The sequence below is a fragment of the Neomonachus schauinslandi genome, chromosome 2, assembly GCF_002201575.2.
Source record: "Neomonachus schauinslandi chromosome 2, ASM220157v2, whole genome shotgun sequence".
NCBI lineage: Eukaryota > Metazoa > Chordata > Mammalia > Carnivora > Phocidae > Neomonachus > Neomonachus schauinslandi.
This window is the reverse complement of record NC_058404.1, coordinates 100,789,910-100,801,073: the sequence shown is the minus strand read 5'-3', so window position 1 is coordinate 100,801,073 and position 11,164 is coordinate 100,789,910. Positions and strand designations below refer to the sequence as shown.

General features: G+C 38.5%; 1 protein-coding gene across 1 annotated transcript; it reads right to left on the bottom strand.

The window, feature by feature from the left end:
• Positions 1 to 6,435: 6,435 nt before the first annotated feature.
• LOC110573032 (centrin-4-like) lies at positions 6,436 to 10,827 on the bottom strand. Its single transcript, XM_021681478.1, has 5 exons — positions 10,781 to 10,827; positions 9,158 to 9,304; positions 8,635 to 8,763; positions 7,460 to 7,594; positions 6,436 to 7,305 (listed from the first exon to the last, which is right to left on the bottom strand). Exons 1-5 carry the CDS (start codon positions 10,781 to 10,783, stop codon positions 7,216 to 7,218), a joined length of 504 nt encoding a protein of 167 aa, XP_021537153.1. The 5' UTR covers positions 10,784 to 10,827; the 3' UTR covers positions 6,436 to 7,215.
• Between the last annotated feature and the right edge of the window lie 337 nt (positions 10,828 to 11,164).

Sequence of the window (11,164 nt, the reverse complement as noted above, 5' to 3'; positions counted from 1 at the left end):
GTGATCAATTTTCCTTACCCTGGGACTATCTCTATGTTGCTAGTGTAAATGACACAAAATCATGATGCCTAACAATGTGGACATGAATGATTTTTTAAACTTTTCTATTGAGGTATAATACTCATACAAACACACAAGCCAAATAAACAGCTCAATGGGTTAAGACAATGTAAACACTTAGGTAATTACTATGTAAGCCAAGATACATGAAGTTGCCAAGAATTCAGAAATCCCTTGCAAGCCCCTCCTCCTCCTCCTTCCTCCTTTTTCCCACTATCATGACTTTTAACTCTATGGTTTAGATATGCCTGGTTTTAAACTTTATAGAGACGGCATCTCTGCAGAACATATATTTTTGTTCTTGATTTCTTTCAGTCAATGCTGTTTGCAATTGGTCCATGTGGCTGTATGGAGGTGAATTTTTTTCATTGCTATGTGCATTCCATTATGTAAATATGTAACAATTTATACACTTAACTGTTGAACATTTAGAGTGGTTTCAGTTTTACGGGCGCCTGGGTGGCTCAGTTGGTTAAGCGACTGCCTTCGGCTCAGTTCATGATCCTGGAGTCCCGGGATCGAGTCCCGCATCGGGCTCCCTGCTCGGCAGGGAGTCTGCTTCTCCCTCTGACCCTCCTCCCTCTCATGCTCTCTGTCTCTCATTCTCTCTGTCTCAAATAAATAAATAAAATCTTTAAAAAAAAAAAAATAGAGTGGTTTCAGTTTTTGACTATTATGTATATTGCTGCCATGGAACATTTTTTGTATGTCTCATGGCACACATGTGCACATATTTCAGTTGGGTATGTAAGTAGAAATACATGCTGGTCATGACATATGCATATGTTCATCTTTATTGAATTACGCCAACTGTTTTCAAAACAGTTGACGCAATGTACAGCAGTAGTTGAGAATTTCCATTGTTTCACATTCTTATCAACACTTTGAATTATTATTTTAGTTTTACCCATTCTGCTGGATTTATAGTGCTATCTCAGGATGATATTAACTTGTATTGCCCATGTATGAATTTTTTGTGACTGCTGTAACAAATGATCACAAACTTGGTGTCTTAAAACAACAGAAATCTATTCTCTCACAGCTCTGGAGTCCAGAAATTCAAAATCAGTTTTACTGGGTCCAGATCAAGGTGCCAGCCAGGATACTCTCCCTCCTGAAGCTTATTCTTTAACTCTTCCAGCTCCTTACAGCTGCCAGCATTCCTTGGCTTATAGGCACATTGCTTCATCAGATCTTTAGTAATTCTATTTTTCTTCAGTCTAGAAGGAAATGCTACATAATTAGGAATTAAAGATACTGTGAAACACTTAAGAATGTTCATGAGCATCCATGCCATTCTAGAAACAATATTTTCTGCCTCCATGATTACATTACCTTCTCTTCTATGTGTCAAATATCCTTCTGCCTCTCTTTTTATTTTATTATGTTATGTTAATCACCATACATTACATCATTAGTTTTTGATGTAGTGTTCCATGATTCATTGTTTGCGTATAACACCCAGTGCTCCATGCAGTACGTGCCCTCTTTAATACCCATCACCAGGCTAACCCATCCCCCCATCCCCCTTCCCCTCTAGAACCCTCAGTTTGTTTCTCAGAGTCCATAGTCTCTCATGGTTTGTCTCCCCCTCTGATTTCCCCCCCTTCATTTTTCCCTTCCTGCTATCTTCTTTTTTTTAACATGTAATGTATTATTTGTTTCAGAGGTACAGGTCTGTGATTCATCAGTCTTACACAATTCACAGTGCTCACCATAGCACATACCCTCCCCAATGTCTATCACCCAGCCACCCCATCCCTCCCACCCCCCACCACTCCAGCAACCCTCAGTTTGTTTCCTGAGATTAAGAATTCCTCATATCAGTGAGATCATATGATACATGTCTTTCTCTGATTGACTTATTTCACTCAGCATAATACCCTCCAGTTCCATCCACGTCGTAGCAAATGGCAAGATTTCATTCCTTTTGATGGCTGCATAATATTCCATTGTATATATGGAATGCATATGTATGTATATGTATATACCACACCTTCTTTATCCAGTCATCTGTCGATGGACATCTTGGCTCTTTCCACAGTTTGGCTATTGTGGACATTGCTGCTATAAACATCGGGGTGCATGTACCCCTTCGGATCCCTATATTTGTATCTTTGGGGTAAATACCCAGTAGTGCAATTGCTGGGTTGTATGGTAGCTCTATTTTCAACTTTTTGAGGAACTCCATACTGTTTTCCAGCGTGGCTGCACCAGCTTGCATTCCCACCAACAGTGTAGGAGGGTTCCCCTTTCTCTGCATCCCCGCCAATATCTGTTGTTTCCTGACTTGTTAATTTTAGCCATTCAGAACATTCCATCCCAAAGCAACAGAATACACATTCTTCTCTAATGCCCATGGAACATTCTCCAGAATAGATCACATCCTAGGTCACAAATCAGGTCTCAGCTGGTACCAAAAGATTGGGATCATTCCATGTGTAATTTTGGACCACAATGCTTTGAAACTAGAACTCAATCACAAGAGGAAAGTCGGAAAGAACTCAAATACATGGAGGCTAAAGAGCAGCCTACTAAAGAATGAATGGGTCAACCAGGAAATTAAGAATTAAAAAAATTCATGGAAACCAATGAAAATGAAAACACAACTGTTCAAAATCTTTGGAATGCAGTAAAGGCAGTCCTAAGAGGAAAATATATAGCAATACAAGCCTTTCTCAAGAAACAAGAAAGGTCTCAAATGCACAACCTAACCCTACTCCTAAAGGAGCTGGAGAAAGAACAGCAAATAAAGCCTAAACCCAGCAGGAGAAGAGAAATAATAAAGATCAGAGCAGAAATCAATGAAATAGAAACCAAAAGAACAGTAGAACAGATCAACGAAACTAGGAGCTGGTTCTTTGAAAGAATTAATAAGATTGATAAACCCCTGGCCAGACTTATCAAAAAGAAAAAAAGAGAAATGACCCAAATAAATAAAATCATGAATGAAAGAGGAGAGATCACAACCAACACCAAAGAAATCAAACAATTACAAGAACATATTATGAGCAACTCTATGCCAGCAAATTAGATAATCTGGAAGAAATGGATGCATTCCTAGAGATGTATAAGCTACCAAAACTGAACCAGGAAGAAATAGAAAACCTGAACAGACCCATAACCACTAAGGAAATTGAAGCAGTAATCAAAAATCTCCCAATAAACAAGAGCCCAGGGCCAGATGGCTTCCCAGGGGAATTCTACCAAACATTTAAAGAAGAATTAATACCTATTCTTCTGAAACTGTTCCAAAAAATAGAAATGGAAGGAAAACTTCCAAACTCATTTTATGAGGCCACCATTACCTTGATCCCCAAACCAGACAAAGACCGCATCAAAAAGGAGAATCACAGACCAATATCCCTGATGAACATGGATGCAAAAATTCTCACCAAAATTCTCACCAAAATACTAGCCAATAGGATCTAACAGTACCTTAAAAGGATTATTCACCACGACCAAGTGGGATTTATTCCTGGGCTACAAGGTTGTTTCAACATCTGCAAATCAATCAATGTGATACAACACATTAATAAAAGAACAAGAACCATATGATCCTCTCAAAAGATGCAGAAAAAGCATTTGACAAAGTACAGCATCCTTTCTTGATCAAAACTCTTCAGAGTATAGGGATAGAGGGCCCATACCTCAATATCATAAAAGCCATGTATGAAAACCCACAGCGAATATCATTCTCAATGAGGAAAAACTGAGAGCTTTTCCCCTAAGGTCAGGAACATGGCAGGGATGTCCACTATCACCACTGCTATTCAACATAGTACTAGAAGTCCTAGCCACAGCAATCAGACAACAAAAAGAAATAAAAGGCATCCGGATCGGCAAAGAAGAAGTCAAACTCTCACTCTTTGCAGATGATATGACACTTTATGTGGAAAACCCAAAAGACCACCCCAAAACTGCTAGAACTCATACAGGAATTCAGTAAAGTGGCAGGATATAAAATCAATTCTGCATCTCTTTTATAAAGATACTTGTGGTTGCATTTTGGGCCCACTAGATAAGCCAGGAAATCTAACTCATTGTCCTTAATTTGCTCATAATGCAAAGTTGCTTTTTGTTTATGTGTGTGTGTGTGGTTTGTTTTGTTTTTTGGGGGTTTTTTTTGTCATATAAGATAACATTCATGGTTTCCAGGGATTAGAACATGAATCTTTTTGGAGGCCATTATTCAGCCTACTACTTTCCTTATTTTGATTTTTCACATATTTTTGACCATTTCTATATCCTTTTCTATGAAGTGCCTACTCAAGTCTTTTGCTCACTTTTAAAAATTGGGCTTTTTCTTACAGATTTTTAAAAATTATATGTTCTACATACAAGTATTTAGTCAGGTAGATTTATTAAAAGTATCTTTTTCCACTTAGTAGCTTATGTCTTCATTCTCTCCTTTCATGAAGAGAAGTTCTCATAGTACAATTTATCAGTGTTTTCCTTTAAAGTTAGTGGGTTTTGTTTCCTAATTAGGAATCTGATCTCAAGGTCATGATCATATATTGTTACCTTGCATGTCTTGATCAACAATAATTTAGACTTAGTTTTTATGTATAGTGTCAGGTTGGGGTCGTTTTCTTTTACTCTTTTTGGATATCCTATTGACTTGGAACAATTTATTATAATGTTCCACTACTCTGCAGTTACCTGTATCCTAAATCAATGGCCATACACATATGAGTCTGTTTCAGGACTTTCTGTTCTATTCCATTGGTCCATTAGTCTATCCTAGTTAACACCACACTATTCTAATTACTATGACCCTATAATAAATCTTGATAGTCAGGCAAGCTAGCCTCTCACCTTGTTCTTTGAGTCTGTATTGGTCCCTTGGATTTCCATATAAATTTTAGGCTTGTCAAGTTTCACATAGGCTAGGATTTTGATTGCACTATAAGCTATAGATCAATAAAGGGAGAATTGACATCTGTATAATATTAAGTTTTCCAATCCATGAACATAATAATACTCCTCCATTTATTTAGGTCTTCTTTAGTACTCTTCTATAGTTTTTGATGTTGAAGATCTGTGTATCTTCATTAGATTCAGTGGTAAGATTTTTATACTTTTAATACTATTAATAGTCTCTTAAATTTCATTTTCTAATTACTCATACCTGGTTTGTAAAAATAGAATTGTGCTTATATTTGTATTTGCATAACAACTTTGCATCCAGCAATCTCTAAATTATTTGGGATATTTTATGTATATATATACTGTCATCTGCAAATAGAATTTTATTTCTTCCTTTCTGATCTCTTTTTTTCTGTTTCTTGCCTTAATGTACTGGCTAGCACTTCTGTACAATGTTGAATAGAGGTAGTGATAAAGGACATTCTGTCCTAGGGAGAACTGGGGATTGAATGAGAAGGAACTCTTTGAACTTGTTCATGTATATTTAGAACTCTTTGAACTTGTTCGTGTGTATTTTTAAGTATACTACCCACTTAAAAATATAAATCATTTAACAACTTAAAGCCCATAATTTTCACATATGAAGCATGTTTAATAGTTATGTCTTAGCCTAGAAGGAAATGCTGCATAATTAGGAATTAAAGACACTGTGAAACACTTAATGAGCGTAAGCATATATACCATTGTAGTTTCAATTGAAAAAAACCTCTTGTGTTGACAAAACCTTGAGTCTTCATTTCAGTTGAGCTAAAAATGAACTAGGTGGGGCAATTAAAGTTACATTTTCTATAATCCTTTCTTGCTCCAAACACAATTACTTAGATTTAGGAAGAGTTTGTATCCAGCAAGTGGCATCTGTTGCCTATTATCAGGAGCAGAAACCTGAGAGCTTCTGCCAGTGCATCTTGGTATCAGTTTAATTGCCAAGGAAAACACAATGCAGTCAACTACTGGGTGGAAAAATGCTTCATTCATATAGAGAAGAGACAGAGCAGTATCAGTTTCAGTAGCGAAAGTCAGTTTCCCATGGCCAGCTGGCCCCTCCCAGAAGCCAATACAGGGCAACTGGCCTGTAAACAGCCATCTTGTTGTGCTGCAGAAGGACCCCACCCTCTCTGAAGGGGACCATCCCCTTTCCAAAGTGGGGTTGGCCAGGTGCCATATTACACACACAGGCACCATATTATACACATGCTTAGGCAGAAAAAAGTACATATGGAGTCTGAAATGGAAAGATATTCACAGACAATTCCAGCATAAGCTATAGAGACTCTTTCTTGGTAAAGAAGTATCCTAGGCCCAAGGCCCAGTCTTGTGTGACCCAGTGGGGGATCAAAAGACTGTATCTTGAGACTGCCTTTCCCAACAGTTTGGCTCTCTCATAAAACAAAACAAAACAAAACAAAGTTAAATTACAAGAGTCATAATATTAAATGAGTTAGAAAATATACACTTAAATTATCCTGAGATATTTTATCCATAGGGAAGCTGCATAGTGAAGCATAAGGATACAAGATTTAGAATCCATGTTTTATTTATTATCTATGAACAACTGAACAATTTTTAAGTCCTCTGAACTTTAGTTTTCTCATATGTAGTAAAATGGAGCTAATACTACCAGCTTCCCCAAATTGTAACATTTGAGATAACATATGTAAAATCCCTAGCACCTCCCATGCAGAGGTATTAAAAGCTCACTTGCAGGGTCAAACTTACAGGAAAATCTAGGTAGTACAAGTACTGCTTTGAATTTCTTTATAAGAGGAAAACTAGCAAATAATGTAGTTGCTAGGCAATTTTATTTAATACTTTACATATCTGAATAACTGATTAAAAAGCAAATATTTATCAGTTTTAAAGAGTTGCACAAAAAGAAAATAATAGGGAAACTAATTGCTTGTTCGCCAAATTCATTTGGATGTGGGGTCAGTTTCATTAAACTTAAAAAAATTCTAAGTCTTCAGACCCTGGAGCTCTAAAAGTAGCAGTTGGAATTAATACTGGTTTGGGATCTATGGTTCACAGAAATCATTACATTTTCTTTGTTTCTTGGGTGCTGCAGATTTAACAACATATTGGTAGAAACACGTAACTTCTCACATGGATTAGACATCAAGAGACCAATTTGTGCATATAAACTAAAACTTGAAAATACATTCAGATATGATGGAACTGTATAGCAAATATAAAGTTGTTAACAACTTTCCAGAAGGAATAAAAAAAGTATTAATAAAGACTGGTCTTTTTCATCATTCTCAAAAATTCTTCTTCATTTATTTCTCCGTCCCTATCACGATCAGCTTCATCAAGCATTTCCTGTAGAACAAAGTGTAAATATGATATGTGAAATCATTAAAAATGAATGATATAAATGAATATTCAAATACACAAATTTTATTTTGAATGTATTTGACCAACAAAATTAAGATTTATATACATGTAAATCATAATTATAAAAATAAAAAATTACCTTAAGTTCATCATCTGTTAAATTTTCCCCCAGTTCTTTAGCAACCCTCTTGATATTGTTTAGTGTTATGCTTCCAGTATCATCATCAAATAATTTGAAAGCCTTCAATATTTCTTCTTTTTCATCTTTTTCACTCTTTAAAAACAGAAGCAATTAAATGTCATTAATCTTTCATTTATTCTATCAAATTGGACTTATGGGGTGTTTGAGGTCTAGAGTAGCAATGTACCAGGTAGCTGAGTTCTGACTTTACTGCTATAACTTTTTTTTTATTATTATGTTATGTTAATCACCATATGTTACATCATTAGTTTTTAATGTAGTGTTCCATGATTCATTGTTTGTGTATAACACCCAGTGCTCCATGCAGAACATGCCCTCTTTAATACCCATCACCAGGCTAACCCATCCCCCCACCTTCCTCCCCTCTAGAAACCTCACTGCTATAACTTTTAATCATTATTCCAAATGCACTCACATTTGCTCTCAAGGTATCTTAAATTCAAGATTTGTTAAAGTGGAAGAGGCAAGGGTGGTAAAGAGAATATATCTCTTATTAACACCAGCAACTGATATCCATTATCAAAAATGTAAGCTCTAAGTTCTGAGAACATCGGGAGGTTGTGTCATCCAATGCTCTCTAGAATAGTGCTTGGCAAAAATGGGCACTCAGGAGATGTTTGCTAAATTCAAGGCTTCAAAATTCTGACCCCATTCTCTCTATCCAGCCATATATCCTTATTATTTCCTAACAACCTTCTCCACACTGGACAGTCTTCATTACTATCCTGAAAACATCTTTAATCTTGCTATTCCTATCTACCTAAATCCTACCCATCTTTAAAGACCTAGTTCTGGGGCTCCTGGGTGGCTCAGTTGTTAAGCGTCTGCCTTTGGCTCAGGTCATGATCCCAGGGTCCTGGGATCAAGCCCAGCATCAGGCTCCCTGCTCTGCGGGAAGCCTGCTTCTCCCTCTCCCACTCCCCCTGCTTGTGTTCCCTCTCTTGCTGTGTCTCTCTCTGTCAAATAAATAAATAAAATCTTTAAAAAAATAAAAAATAAAAAAATAAAGACCTAGTTCCAATTCTTCCTCTATGAAACCTGATTGTTCCAGCCAAAAAAAAAGTAGAAGGCTATTGCTTGTATTTCTTTGAAAAACAAAATCACTACTATACCATTTTTACACTCATTATGGCAAAAAAATCTTCAAAAGTAATGGTGCCAATTCCTTCTTTGTCGATTTCAGCTATCATTCTTTTAATTTCTTCTTTCTTTGGTTCAAATCCTAAGGCTTGCATTGCAATCTGAAATAGGAAGCAAATAAATTATAATATGTCACATTCTCATTCCTAGGTTGTAAATGACCTATTAGTGACTAGATTTTCTCTTTTTCACTATGGACAAGGCATAAACCTAGGGAAAGTTAGGTCAGGAGGACTAGGTTCCAGTCCCACTATTCCACAGGATATGTTACTGTCACCTGCTGGGTTTTGTTGTACTCATTCATAAAATAAGAATAAAATGCCTAACAAGATACTATTTTGTTAGTACGAGGCAGGTATATATACTGAAGGTGTAGGTGTCCACACTGATGAGATTTTATATCAAGCTTTTAGACGGCTGCTGTAAAGACTGAAAGATTGTCACAAATAAATGATGGTTTTTAAAATGTCTTAGAATCAGAAGTAATTTCAAAACCTTCAGTTCTTTCACATCTATGGTTCCAGACCCATCAACATCAAATAAATCAAAGGCCTCTTTAATTTCTTGCTTTTGGGTTTCATTCAGTTCAAGTTTTGCTGCTCTTTTCTTCCCTTGGTCTGAACCTGTGCAGTAGTTGGATGCCTGTAATAAATACACATGTGCATGAAAAACTATGTAACTGGAAAACTTACCAGAACCAGAATAATCGATGATAAATATAATAAATAAGCATATTCGAGAACCCTGTTCCCTACTATATAATGACCATCAGCAATTTCCCTTTTCCCTTTGCTAACATTTATGCTTTTAGTTATTAATATCTTGGTGGAAAGCCTGGTTCTTTCTACCACTTAAGTTTTTCCTGCAAACTAGTGCTTTTTTTTCCTTAAGAGTTTATTTATTTATTCGAGCCACTTAAGTTTTTCCTGCAAACTAGTGCTTTTTTTTCTTAAGATTTTATTTATTTATTCAAGAGAAAGAGAGAGAGAGAGCACGACAGGGGGTAGGGTCACAGGGAGAAGCAGACTCCCCGCTGAGCTGGGAGCCCGATGCGGGACTCCATCCTGGGACCCCTGGATCATGACCTGAGCGGAAGGCAGACGCTTAACCAACTGAGCCACCCAGGCGCCCAAACTAGTGCTTTTTGAGAGAGAGAAGAGGCAAAGGCATGCATGCTCCAACAGTAGGTGTTATGTCCGAGTACGAGTAGGAGCCTTACTTGGGATATCTAAAAAGTAGTGTCTAAGGCACACCTTTCATCTAGGCCTATAAGTCTCATAACAAAATTTGTTTATTTTGTGGGATATGCTTGCTTGAAACATAATACCCTTTCCCACCTATTTTAGCGTACTTTTCTATATTGCAGAAGCTGAGAGATGAAAACTACATTTTCCAGGTGAAAAACTACTCCAGGGATCGGAGTAAGAGTAAAAGTTGGGCCAATTATCAGCATCCAGGTAAGATGGAGGTCATCTTCCTGCTGTGTGCCATTTTCCCGCTGACAAGCAAGGTCAGAGAGTTACTCCTGGGGTTTTTCTGCAGCCTCATTTCACTATCTTGTCTCCAGCTTCAGGTTAAGAAGCAGTGGCAGCAGAGATGGCAACTGGACATCACGGTCCTGTGCGCCTCGCCTCCGGTTTCACGTGGCGGCGGCGGCGGCTTCTTGGTCCCTGGACTGCAGATACACAGGTGTGCAGTTCCAGCCTTCAGAACCTTCACCTTCCCAACCGTGGCGGAGTGAGGAGCTACCCTGGCCACTTTTTCAGAGTTCAGGGCCTCTTTCCTAGAGGGCTGGACCCTCCAACAGTTTCTAAGCCTCTTATTCTCTGTATTCAATTTCTTTCTGGCTAACCAGTGGTTTCTGTTTGCATCACGGAACCTATCGCGGTTGGCGGGGACGACGAGGAACGAATGAACTGGAGGCCCGCTCTTGCGTCCCTAGAGCCACGGGCAACGTGCTTCTAGTTGGCCACGAGAGGAAGGGTTACTAAATGACAGTCGAGGATCAGGGGGTATTGAATAATACATTTCATAAACCAAACAAAATTCCTTCCTTGCTCCGGGTTGAAACTTTAGCCCTAGCCCCGGCCCAGCAAGGGGTTACGGCTTGGCACTCACCATGTCACCAACCGGTGCCCTCAGCCGGGACCTCCCGGTCTCAGCCGCCAGCCGCGCAGCCCAACTGCAGTCTACACAGTTCAGAGACCGTTGCTAAGGCCTCTCTAGCCAACCTCTCAAGCAGCCCCGCCCACCGAGGCTTGCCTACTGATTGACAGTTATTCTACCCAATGGTCAGAAAAGAAGGCCCTTGGATCCCGCCCCCCCTCTATTTTCTACCAATAGAATAACGCTCTGCCTTTCTTAGCCGACCGTTAAGCAGAACTTTCCCTCTGGTATCTTAGCTACCAGCCCCACCCGGCCGGCTCGCTTGCTCCGCTTCGCACATGCGCAAAATGCGGGCGGAGAAGGGGGCGTCTTCGTCCCGGGGCTTTGGTGTCCCAG